The sequence below is a fragment of the Ursus arctos genome, unplaced genomic scaffold (assembly GCF_023065955.2).
Source record: "Ursus arctos isolate Adak ecotype North America unplaced genomic scaffold, UrsArc2.0 scaffold_14, whole genome shotgun sequence".
NCBI classification, from domain to species: domain Eukaryota; kingdom Metazoa; phylum Chordata; class Mammalia; order Carnivora; family Ursidae; genus Ursus; species Ursus arctos.
In genome coordinates, this window is record NW_026622808.1 from 2,449,739 (window position 1) to 2,462,419 (window position 12,681).

Here is a 12,681-nt window from a genome sequence, read left to right on the forward strand (position 1 = left end):
AGCTCAGAGATTCTCTTAATACTGGAGATGCCATGACCCTCACGGACAGAAGCCACCTGAGGACGGTGTAGAGCCCTTCCTGGCCGCTACGCCACAGAGGCTGGCTAGCACTTCCTCTGCTCCAAGGCTACCTGTAACCGCTTCCTCCTAGTCATGTTTTACCCAATAAAAGATGCTACTAGACTCTAAGTTTCTTAATGGCAGGATCTGTATCTTCTAACCCCCCCAGTGGATAGGAGTGCACAGAGGCACTAAAACATTATTTACTGAATGAACTGTGTAGACTTCTTTCAGTCTTTAAACTTTTCCTGACCACATACTTCAGACTTCTTTGGTGAAAGAGAAAATAAAATCAATTATTTAAATAAACTAATAAGGTGAAATAGGTAACAGGCCCTTTTTTGGTCTAAATTATTTCAACAATTGTTCCATTTTTTGCTTACTCTGTCGATGTATATCTGATCCAAAAGTAGAATGCTCATAACATCAGGTGGTATGACTCATTACTCAAACAACAGTTGCATTAAAAAATAAACATAATATGGGGCGCCTGGCTGGCTCAGTCGGTAGAGGAGCACGCGACTCTTGATCTTGGGGTCATGAGTTAGAGCCTACGTAGAGTTTATGTAAAAAAATTTTTTAACAAATACACATAATAGGAATGCAGTCCTATTAAATTTAATAGGAAGATTAACAACAGCTCTTAATTTTAAATACACTTATCAAAATAGAACATGTTTTCTTTTTAAAAAGTTTTTTAAAAATTATTTATTTATTCTAGAGAGAGGGAGAGAGAGAGGGAGCACCCACGCACACAAGTCGGGGGGAGGGGCAGAAGGAGAGGGAGAAGCAGACTCCTTGCTGAGCAGGGAACCCAACGTGAGGCTTGATGCCAGGACCCTGAGATCATGACCTGAGCCAAAGGCAGATGCTTCACAGACTGAGCCATCCAGGCACCCCTGGAGAATTTTCTTCTTACAAAAGTTAGTATCTTTTACTCAAGACAATACTGTCAATTCAATCACATTGAAAAATTTCTAGATCCCAACTGAATGGATCCACATTGGTTTCCAAAATCTTCCTGTGTAGACCAACTGTTTGGAGGTTGAGATCAGTCACAAATAATGTTCTTGTTAAAAAAAAGACTTCCATGTTTAACTCTTGCAGTTGATGGAGCACTCTCCTGACAAAGGATCTGAATTTCAACCTATGAATATTTTCCACAAATATTTCATAATAACTTCTAGCAAATTAGAGGAAATTTAATGAACTGAAGGGTCTCACGACAAACATTAAGTCCAACCTGGACTGGGTATTCACCATCTTTAACAGAAAGGTGACATTCTTTCGCAAATATGTGCTTTCTGTAATGGTAAAGCAAGCTCACTCACTTTCATTCAGAGATGCAACTACATGTAGCCCTTGGGCTCAGCTGTGATATAAACACAAGTGAGAGATAAGACAGTTACTTCATAAAATAGATCTTCAGTGATCCTTCACTTACAGTCAATGACTGATGTGAGTGAAGGCTTAACACGGAGTATAAAAACACCACAAACCTTTTGATTTCTTTACATCAGGTTCAGGCTCAGATTCTCGAATGAATTGCCCCAAGTCACTTACTCTTCCGAATGTCATCTTCCTAAACAAGTACAAAAAGAAGAACATGATTTCTAACGATCAATTTTAAATTAAGGAAAGAAAAATTCAAAAAAAAAAAAAAAAGGAAAAAAGAATTCCATTCTTAAGCGTCTCATCTAAAGCTAGAAATACAATTTATAGCTAGCTCATGTTATTCAAAGCAAGGCTTATTTCAAGTAGAACTGTCCCCCAAAGAAAGCAAAATCATCTTTAATTCAGTGTAATTCCATTCAAATCCCAAAAAGGTTTATGAAACATGATGGGTGAAGAGATGGCTCACAATACTAAAATTTATACAGAGGAGGAAAGGTGTAAGAATAGCCGAGATAATTCTGTAAAAGAGATAAAAAGGTAGGAACCTGCCCTAGACCAAAATGTGTATTATAAAGTATGGTAATTATATATAGTTATACATGCTATAAAGCTATAACAATATAAAAATTAAAAGGCAAAGAACACAGTGAAAGATCTTATTTAACAGACATCACATCAATAATGAATTTTAAAAAACATACAGAATCCCAACAAGTCACTAAGAAATCATCGAACAGAAAAACATAAAAAGGGGACGAATAGTCAACTCATGGAAGAAAAACCTGTTAACCAACAAAATGCCAAAAGAAGTTGAATCTTGTGAGCAGGAGTCCAGGTGGTTAAAAAAAAAAAAAAAAAAATCAAACCTCTGATGTTATTTAGCGTCAATAAAGATGTGGGGAAAATTAGTATCTTTGTTAATGGGGGTAAGAATGCAAAATATATAGATACTTTCAAAGGTAAATTGGTAAGATCTATTGAAATTTAAAGTCTGCGACTTGGTGTAAGGAAGTAAATAAGAGGAAGTCTTTTGCTACTCTGTGTATAACTGCAAACAACTTAAATACTCAATATTTCATAATCTGTGAAAAACTGTAAACAACTTAAATACTCAATACCAAAGGGCCAAACAGTGGCCACACTTATGAGCTATAATTAATATTATATATAGAATACTGTAACACAGTTAAAATGAGGTAAATCTGTATAGACTAACAAAGAGAAATCTCTAAAACTCACTGTGAATGAAAGCACAAGATACTGAAGAGAGTGTGATATCAATTACATAAAAATAAGCAAAGAAAAATACATACTATAATGTAACAGTGATTATCCTGAGTAGGAAGGGGAGAGAAAGCACTGGTGTGTGACCGAAGGGGACATTAGCCTTATCTATCAATTTAACCTGTACAAGAGATTAATGTATTTGTAATTAAAGGTAGAAGAAGAAACTCTGTGATGCCTACGTATTATTTCACTTCGCGCACAGTGGGTCTTATTTGAGGGCTACTGTTCATAGTAAGTCATCATTTCACATGTGGTTGCAATACACCAACGGATACAAATTTGTCTGCCCTCAGAAAAATCTCAGGAAGATGCCAAAACCAGAAAGCTAAAACAAACACTGAAAACTCTCTTTAAAGATGAAGAAAAGTCATTATTTTCCCTTTTCTGATCCATTTTATACATTATGTTAAAATATATTTATTTTACATACACAAAAAACTTAACAGAAGTAAAACATCTTGCAATTGACAGACTGTCTAAGTAAGGTTTTAAGTAAATGAACCAACAATTCCCTAATGAATATAGTCTTTGGTAATTAAATCATGAAGGCTTATTGTCCATCATTTCCTAAAAGAAGCGCTAAAGATTACAACACTGCCTCAGCGGAAGTGTGCTTTTTGAAGACAATGTAGTCAAAACAGCCCTTTATTGAGTGCTTTCCAGGATTCCTTGGTCTCCCAAGTATCACTGTTACTTTCTGACAAAATCAATTAAACATGTTGATATCCCTTTTTCATGGCGCTGCCAGGACTGGGGATGGGGTAAGGTAATCAAGAATTTACACAGATTTATAGGCTCATCAAGCCATCTTTAGGGAAGAGGAAGCGATTTTATGATTTGATCTGTGGTAAAGGTTGGTTAAGTGGCATATGCTACGAACTGATGTCTTTTTGTTACAGGATAAAATAAACACCCAATTCCTAAATACAAAGAAATAATTTTATTCTGGTTTCAAGTATTAGCTATACAGTCCATAATAAATGATGCTGGCATCTTTGTACTTTGTTTTTATTTTTCGTTTTAAGATAGAGACTTTGAAACAGCTAACATGTGAACCAAATGAAATATGGGAAGAGATACAGCCTAACACGTATCATATAAACATGATACTCACCAGCCTTGTACAGTGCGGTGGAATGACGACGGTAATGGTATTTACGGAGGTTTACTAGATACCTGGCAAGGTTCTGAATGCTTTTTATGTACCTCTAAACAACCCAATGAAGTGGAGATGAAAAAACTAAGACACAGAGGTTAAGAAGTTTACCAGTAAGTGGCTAAGCCAAGATTAAAACCGAGGAAGTTGCTGCCTAGTCTCCACTCTTAACTGTGGTCTACTCTGTACTATATATAAAAGTGCTGGGTATAGAACAGTAGATTAGAAACAATTTTAAAATTTTAAGTTAAAAAATAAAAGATGCAAACTTCAGCAGACTTATAAAAGTTCGAGACCCTAGTTGAGCTTACCCGGCGTATGTCCGCTGATACAGAGATTCTGGATCCAGACTCGCAGCATCCACAATTATCGCTTCGTCAAAATTTTTCAGAATTTTAACACTGGCTTTTTTCATACTGGACTACAACAGAAATTGTAAAATTAATAGTATGTTATTCGGGAATCAAACAGTGCCAGGTTTGGATTATGACAGATTTGTACAAAATCTTCAGTATTTGAAATACATGTAATTCTCACTCAAGCTCATCATTATAGAGATGCTGAACAGCAATGATTCTGAAATGCAGCCTCGAAATACAATCACAGGAGGAAAGCACAGTATTACAATGTATAACATATGCATTTAATGCCAAATCTGTTTGTTTTCTTAATGATCTAAGTTTCAACAAATGTGCTATCTTCACAGGCATTACATTCCCAAATGTACAAGACTCCCACCCACCCAGACATATATAGCTTAGCTAACTTTTACAAATAAACATAAATACTTTTGATTTTCAGTGAGGCTATGTTACAAAGGAGAAGCTAAAGAAAACTTTCTAAAATGACCAGCTAGATGAGTGCAGTAAGTTCCCCACCCAGCATGTCATCTCCCACTCCTCATCCCACAAAAAAAGCAAGTAAGAATTGGTATTTCTATGAAATACCAGAGCCATGGTTTTCCCAGATATTCCATCTCTAAAAATTCAATTACAGACAGACTCAGTTCCACAAAACGACTAATATACAAGATTATTCCTCATTGTGGCATTGTTTAAAATAACAAAAGATGGGAAAGTGCTTAATATCCATGACTAAGATATAGGTTAAATTAATAAAATAAAAATTGAACAGACACTTATAGAACACGCTCTATAGTGTGGGGGAGGGGTTCTTTTTATGTGCCAAGAAGGGTAAATAATTAAAAAGAAAGAGGCACCGGGGCGCCTGGGTGGCTCAGTTGGCTAAGCGTCTGCCTTTGGCTCAGATCGGGTCCTGCACTGGGTTCCCTGCTTAGCGGGGAAGTCTGCTTCTCCCTCTGCCTCTCCCCCCTGGCTTGTGCTCTCTCTCGCTCATTCTCTTTCTCTCAAATAAATCAAAATTAAAAAAAAAAAAGTATCCACAAGAAAACTATTAGAGTTAACAAATGAATTTCATAAAGTTCCAAGGTACAAGATCAACACAAAAGTTTATTTCAATGCATTACCAATGAAAAAGAAGAAGATGAAATTAAGAAAATAATTCTATTTATAATAGCATCAAAAACAATAAAAAATTCAGGAAAAAAATGTCCCAAGAAGATACAAGACCTGTACACTGAGGCCCACAAAACCATGATGAAAGAAATTAAAGACAGCTTAAATAAATGGGATGACATCCCATGTTCATGGACTGGAAGAAGACTTAATATTGTTAAAATGGTAATACATCCCAAAGGAATCTACAGATTCAATGTAAACCCAATCCTAAATTTCATATGGAATTGCAAGGGACCCAGAATAGGCAAAAGAATCTTACAATTAAAAAAAATAAAGTTGAAGGACACATAGTTCCTGATTTCAAAACTTGCAAAGCCGTAGTAATCAAAACAATGTAGTACTGGCATAAGATATACGTAGATCAATGTAGTAGAACTGAGAGTCCAGAAATAAACCGGTATGTCTAAGGTCAAATGATTTTTGACAAAGATGCCAAGATCACTCAATGGTAAAAGAAGAGTTCTGTCAATAAAAGATTCTGGGACAACTAGATATCCACATGCAAAAAAATAGTCGGCCCTTACCTCACACAACATGCAAAACTAACTCAAAATGGATCAAAGGCCTAAAACTCTTAGAAGAAAATACAGGTAGGCATGGGGAGTGACTGCTTAATGTTCCATTTTCGAGGTTTCCATTTGGGGCGATGAAAAAGTCTGGAACCAGATAGTGGCAATGGCTGCACAACTCTGTGAATATACTAAATTCACTATTCAGTGAACATCACTGAATTAGACACTTAATAACATTTAACTTTCTGTTAGCTGAATTTTACCTCAATTTAAAAAAAACTGTTTTTCTATATGCTTACCTTTGAGTATAAGAAAAAAATTCCCTTTATAATAGTATCAAAAAGAGTAAAATATCTAGAATAAACTTAAGAAATACAAAACTGATACTTGAAAACTACAATATGTAAGAAATTAAAGAAGATCTGAATACTTGAAAGGCATCCTATATCCTCTGTTCATGGATCAGAACATTTAATATTGTTAAGATGGCAATTCGTCCCAAATTGATCTATGGAAGCAATGCACTCCCTATCAGAATCCTGGCTGGTGTCTGCGTAGAAGTTGATAAACTGATCCTTGAATGCATCCGAAAACTCAAGGGACCTCAAATAGTCAAAACAATCTTGAAAAAGAAGAACTAAGTTGGAAGACTCTCCCTTCCTTCCTGATTTCAAAACCTGTTACCCAAGCAAAGGTAATTAAGACAGAGTTAAACAGTTATCATTTGAGCTAACAATTCTACTTCTAGATATATACATAAGAGAAATGAAAACCTATATTCACACGAAAACTTGGACAGCAGCATTATTCATAATAACCAAAAGAGAGAAATAACCCAAATGTCCATCAACTGAAGGATAAACGAAATGTGGCATGTGTGTAAAATGGAATATTATTTGGCCATAAAAGGAATAAAGTTCTGGGATGCGTGGGTGGCTCAGTCAGTTGAGCGTCAAGACTTTTGATTTTAGCTCACGTCATGATCCCGGGGTCTTGGGATCGGGCCCTGCGTCTGGCTCCTGGCTCTGCGGGGAGTCTGCTTTTCCCTCTCCCTCTCGAGACCCTTGGCTCATGCTGTCTCTCTCTCTAATAAATGAATAACTTCTTTTAAAAAAAACCAACAACCAAAACAAACAAACAAAAGGAATACAGTTCTGATACATGCTAAGCATGGATGAACCTTGAAAACAGCACGCTAAGTGAAAGAAACCCGTCGCAAAAGACCCCACATCACATGGTTCCAATTATATGAAATGTCCAGAATAGGCAACTCTATACAGACAGAAAGTAGCTCAGTAGTAGCCTAGGGCTGGAGGAATTGGAGGACTTGGGGGGTATTACTTAAAGGACACAGGATTTCTTTCTCAGGTGAAAAACCAATTGGCTTTGGTGACAGTTAAGCAACTCTATGAATATACTAAAACTACTAAATTATACAACATAAACAGGTGAATTGTATGGTATGTGAATTATCTCTCAATAAAGCTGTACCAAAAAATGAAAGGAAGAAAAAAGAGTATATACAGAATGATTTCAATTATATAACTGAATAGGTAACACAAACCTATACACCATCAAAAGTTAGGATAGTAGCTTTCCTGGACAGTGACTAGAAGGGGGCACAAGAGGGTTTATGGACATACGGGTAATGTTATGTTTGTTTCTTGAGCTGGATGCTGGATACACGGATCAAATCTGTTTACGAAAATTCTTCAAGCTACATAGAGTTATGGTATATTGAGTTTTCTGTATATATATATTACACTTCAACCAAAAGTGTAAAAATATATTTTAAAGTCAGCACCTAGACCTCTGAAGTGCTTAAATAACAAAACATTCTAGCCTGTATCAGAACACAAAATGGCAACCACATTCAGCGGATCACCTGCTACGCAACCTGAACAGGAGGAAAACGTGCTGCGGAGAGCCCTGTTGCTGGTAATAAATAGTACTGTTGTGTAAATTAAGAAACTTTATCCAAGGCCCTGTGTCAAAAAGTCTGCAGTGTTATTTATGTGTCAATGGTGTGACGAGAAACTAATTATGCTACATTATGGTGAAGAACACTAGACAGGGAATCTGTTCGGGCTCTACACCTACTGTGTGATTTTAATAAAATTAGTTAACTTCTTTTTTTTTTTTTTAAAGATTTTATTTATTTATTTGACAGAGATAGAGACAGCCAGCGAGAGAGGGAACCAAGCAGGGGGAGTGGGAGAGGAAGAAGCAGGCTCATAGCGGAGGAGCCTGATGTGGGGCTCGATCCCATAACACCAGGACCACGCCCTGAGCCGAAGGCAGACGCTTAACTGCTGTGCCACCCAGGCGCCCCTAAAATTAGTTAACTTCTTAATACCTTCCTAGATCTCTCTTGGGGACAAACCATTTCACCCAATTGTGGGGAGAATCAGTTAAGGTTTGACGCATGAAAGCACTCTAAAAAAAACCCAAAAAGATTAAGGAAATATAGTGTCCCTGCAGTTCAAAATGGAACCAAAAGCTCTTTGGTGAAATACAATATTAAGAAAGGATGATTAAGAATTATGCTAGGGGTCCCTGGATGGCACAGTCGGTTACCTCTGACTCTTGGTTTCAACTCAGGTCGAGATCTCAGGGAAGCGAGATCAAGCCTGCTCTGCTCCGTGTGGAGTCTGCTTGGGGTTCTCTCTCCCCCTCTCTGCCCCTCCCTCTCATGCTCACGAGGTCTCTCTCTAAAATAAGTAAATCTTAAAAAAAGAAAGAATTATTCTATAAAAAAGCATCCCAAATGTAGTTACTAAAATTTCCCAAATAACTGCACAGTGTTCTTCGGAGGCTATAAATGTACGTCGTATTATCTGATTACTGAAGGCAACAGCTGGAGTGTCAGGCAGAAGAGTGGCCTGAATGAAACAGCACACCACCTTACGACATAATACACTGCTAATCACTGCAGATATTTGTGTTAAAACACAGAGTAAGTAGGCGAATTTTATTTTCTTCGTTTCTTCTAACAACAAAAACTTCCAAACAGAATCTGCTACTGGTATGTGAAGGGAAGGATGTGTACACCTTTCTCCCCATTGTCAGAGGCGAACTGATCGGTACCTGAGAAGCCGAGCTGTCGGTACCACCTGGGTGAGAGTCATCAGGAGGACCGAGGGAGCCGTGAGCCGTCAGTGACACATTTCCTCCCAGAAACTCATCTCCTCGAACCGAATGGATGAGATCATTCAAATACTTATAATAAAGATTGCTGGACAAGAAACCAGGCAAAAAGACCTGGAAGAGAGGACAAGCATTATTTTAGAGGTGAAATCAAATACAATTAAAATCTTTGAAAGCAGAATTTTATGCACAATTCTACCAGCTAGCACAAGTGATTTTGCTTTTCCTTGTTATACTCCCAAGTATTATTCCTTCATGTACAGTTTACATTGTGACTAAAATTATGAGTACAATTTATAGGTGTGTCCCCCAGGAGCTTACCATAAAACTATTACATAGACTCGATATTTAGATTTTTTAGTGACCAGAAAACATGCTGCAAGGGAATCTAATCTGAAACTAGATTTTTCTGGTTATAAATATTAAAGTCTTAGCGTATATATTGATATATATTTTTTTTTAACTTCTGAACTGATTTCCTTAAGATAAATTACCAGGTATGTGATTATTGAGTTAAATGGGGTGAACATGTTAGCTTTGATATGGATAGCCAATTTACTCTTCAGAAGGATGTTGTCAATTTGTATCATTGTCAGTATATCAAGGTATCTGTTTTGACACAGGCTTTCCAACACTGGATTGTGTTTTTCAATCATTGTTAAGTGAGTGCCTAATGATACATGGATGTTTTTATTTACCTTTAAAAATTATTAATGATGTGGAATAAGTTCCGATGTTTATTACTGGCATTTCCTATTACCAACTTTCCCTTCACAGCAGTTAGCATTATGACTGTAAACAGTCTGTGTTTAATGTGTGCCTTCTTTATAGACAGAGCTCCAAAAGGGCAGAAGCCACATTTCTTCTGTTGACCACCAAAACACCAATACCTAGCACAGAAATTCTCAAAGAACTGATGAACAAATCATCCGTGTCTTTTTCTCATCTATCTACTTGACAGTATTAAAATTAGTGTAAGTTCTTTACATATACACATTGTATAAGAAATACTTAAACATTCTGTTTTTCTCTGTATTTTCATTTTCTTTTTTATCCAGAAAGTTTACTTTCTTTATATGATACAGATTTGGAACTTTTCCTAATTTTAGATCAGGAAGATTTTAATCATGAAAAATTTTTTATCCCTGGGCAACAGCTGATTCTCTATTCACCTTACCATGAGCTTTTTAATGATCTGATTTTTATATGTAACTCTTCCATGTTCCTGAAATTCAGTTTTTATGTGCGGTATTATTTAACAGTGCTTACTTAATCCTTTCCCACCTAGATACACATGACATATATAAGCATCATAACCTCATGGGCTTATCCTGGGCTCTGTGTAATTCCTGGTAAAATCCGCTCTAGTTCATTAGAAGAATAAGTCATTCACAGATTCTAACACCTTATTATTAATAAGCTATTAGTGATCCCCCGCAAGTTATGATACATAAAACTAGTGTTCTGACCCTGTTGACAGATACTGATGAAATATTTGGATCATTTTAAGCTAATTTTGTCCAATACTGCTATCTAACTATTTTTGAAAATTTAATAATAACAGTAGTAATAATACCCATTAACATTTTTTAAATACTTACTATGTGCTGGACGCAATGTTAATAAGAACTTTATACATCTTACCTCATTTTTATCCTTAAAATAGCTTTTAGGTAAGTACCCATATTATCTCCATTTTAGAGATGTAGAAAGTGGCATTAGAGAATTTCAATAACCGCCTGAGGTCACTCAGCCTACAAAGGCTAACTTAACACATACCAAGTCAGACTCAAAGCCTCTGCTCTTAATCACTACGCTCCACTGCTTCAATTTTCCAGTTTTGTTACATTTGGTTTTTTTCCGTGTTATGTTTTCTGGGTTTCACCAGTAAAAACTTCTTGCAGTTTAATATTTTTGAAGTTCTTGGTTACCTTCTCCATGGTCGTCCAGGCCTGACGTAATGGAGTTGTGAAACAGTTAGGGAGTGGCCCACCTTCCCTGCAGATATTGGATTCAATTTCTAATCGTACAACATCATCAAATCCAAGAGGATGTGTGGCTTGGAGGGAGAAGTACCTATGGTACAAAGACAGCCAAAATCAAACCAAATTTCCTAGCTAGTATAAGCAACTTCTGGCACCAACTCTTCTACGAGGCTACTTGATTCAGCTTGCAGACCTAGGACTCGAGAGCTGGCTCCTAAGGGCCATGCTGCAACCTTCACTCCCACAGCCCCGAAGGTATCTGAGTCAACTTGCTACATTCCTATCTCCTTCCATCTTCCTTAGTCCTTAAGATTGCTGAGGGTCAGGCTACAAGTGAGACAAAGAAATCAATCAATCGCACGTATTTAATGGGCACCTATTCTCTGTTCAGCATTTGGGAGGCAGAAATGGACTTAAGAGAGGGCAAGACACAATTCTCTCCCCGGAAAGAGAGCAGAAAAGACCTCTGCATCGGACACGATGAGAACACACCACTGTAACTACGAGGTACAGGTACTATACATGCAGGAATTCGAACTACAACAGCGCCGAGGGTGAAGTACACGGATCTCATGTATTTGCACAGAATAACAGGACTTGGTGAAGACTGGGTGTGGAAAGGAAAAGGAGTAATCAATGCTACCTTAAAGATTTCTAACTTCATAAGATATAATGCAAAACTAGTGTTCTGGTAGGCTGATTATAAACTGGATACCAAAAAAAGGAGGATTAAAAGCAAAAAAAATATATGTATGTTTTCTTCCAAGCATTCTAGGGACTTCTAAATCTTGTCTATGATACAAATACAGAAAGACTAATTAGGTATGACTGTGATAATACATACATAACATACATAACATATAAAAACAAACAGGGATGCGGGGCCTGGGTGGCTCAGTCGGTTGAGCATCTGACTCGATTTGGGCTCAGGTCATGATCTCAGGGTTGTGGGATGGAGCCCCGTGTCGGGCTCCACCCTCATTGGGGACTCTGCTTGAGATTCTCGATTCTCTCCTTCTCCCTCTACCCCTCCCCCATCACATGCTTGCTTGCTCTCTCTCTTCCCCAAATAAATAAATAAATCTTTAAAAAAAAACCCAAAACTGGGATCGGCAAAGTCAAATTTGGCACAATGAACTTGACAAAATGACAGTGCCAGTGGGATGCCATACGGTGATCTTTATTTAAAAATGGCTCCCAATGTGAAAATGGGATCCAGTGGGCAAACAGGGTCTCTGCTCTGTGTGCCTACTGAGCTCCAGCCAGGACTTACTACTAGTGCCACTCTTCTGTTCCAGCGTAAAAAAAAAAAAAAAAAAAAAAAAAAAAAATTTCTTTTTTTTTTTTGTTATTAGCCTTTTCTTAACAAATAGTCTCCCACCTTGTAGCAAATAAGTTGGTAAATACTCCTCCATGATTTGAATTTTGGGGCACCCCAGACCGAATTTCTAAATGCAAACACGTGCTATTTCAACATCCACGTAACAATGTTTCTTATATAATATTTCCCACAAATATAAATAAACACTGGGCAAACAATAATTGCATTCCAGATCAAGTTCTGTCACTAACTTGCCCTGTGACTTTGAGAAAAAGGGTCT

General features: G+C 37.1%; 1 protein-coding gene across 2 annotated transcripts in view; it reads right to left on the reverse strand.

Moving 5' to 3' along the window:
- The window catches only part of AKAP10 (A-kinase anchoring protein 10), an 81,203-nt gene that overhangs the window by 21,164 nt on the left and 47,358 nt on the right, over positions 1-12,681 (reverse strand). For both annotated transcript variants that reach the window (XM_026521097.4, XM_057311279.1), the window contains exons 9-12: positions 11,027-11,171; positions 9,036-9,209; positions 4,210-4,319; positions 1,560-1,642 (exon numbers count right to left, since the gene is read on the reverse strand). In XM_026521097.4, the coding sequence (XP_026376882.2) occupies positions 1,560-1,642; positions 4,210-4,319; positions 9,036-9,209; positions 11,027-11,171 (512 nt within the window). The remainder of the gene's footprint in view (positions 1-1,559; positions 1,643-4,209; positions 4,320-9,035; positions 9,210-11,026; positions 11,172-12,681) is intronic.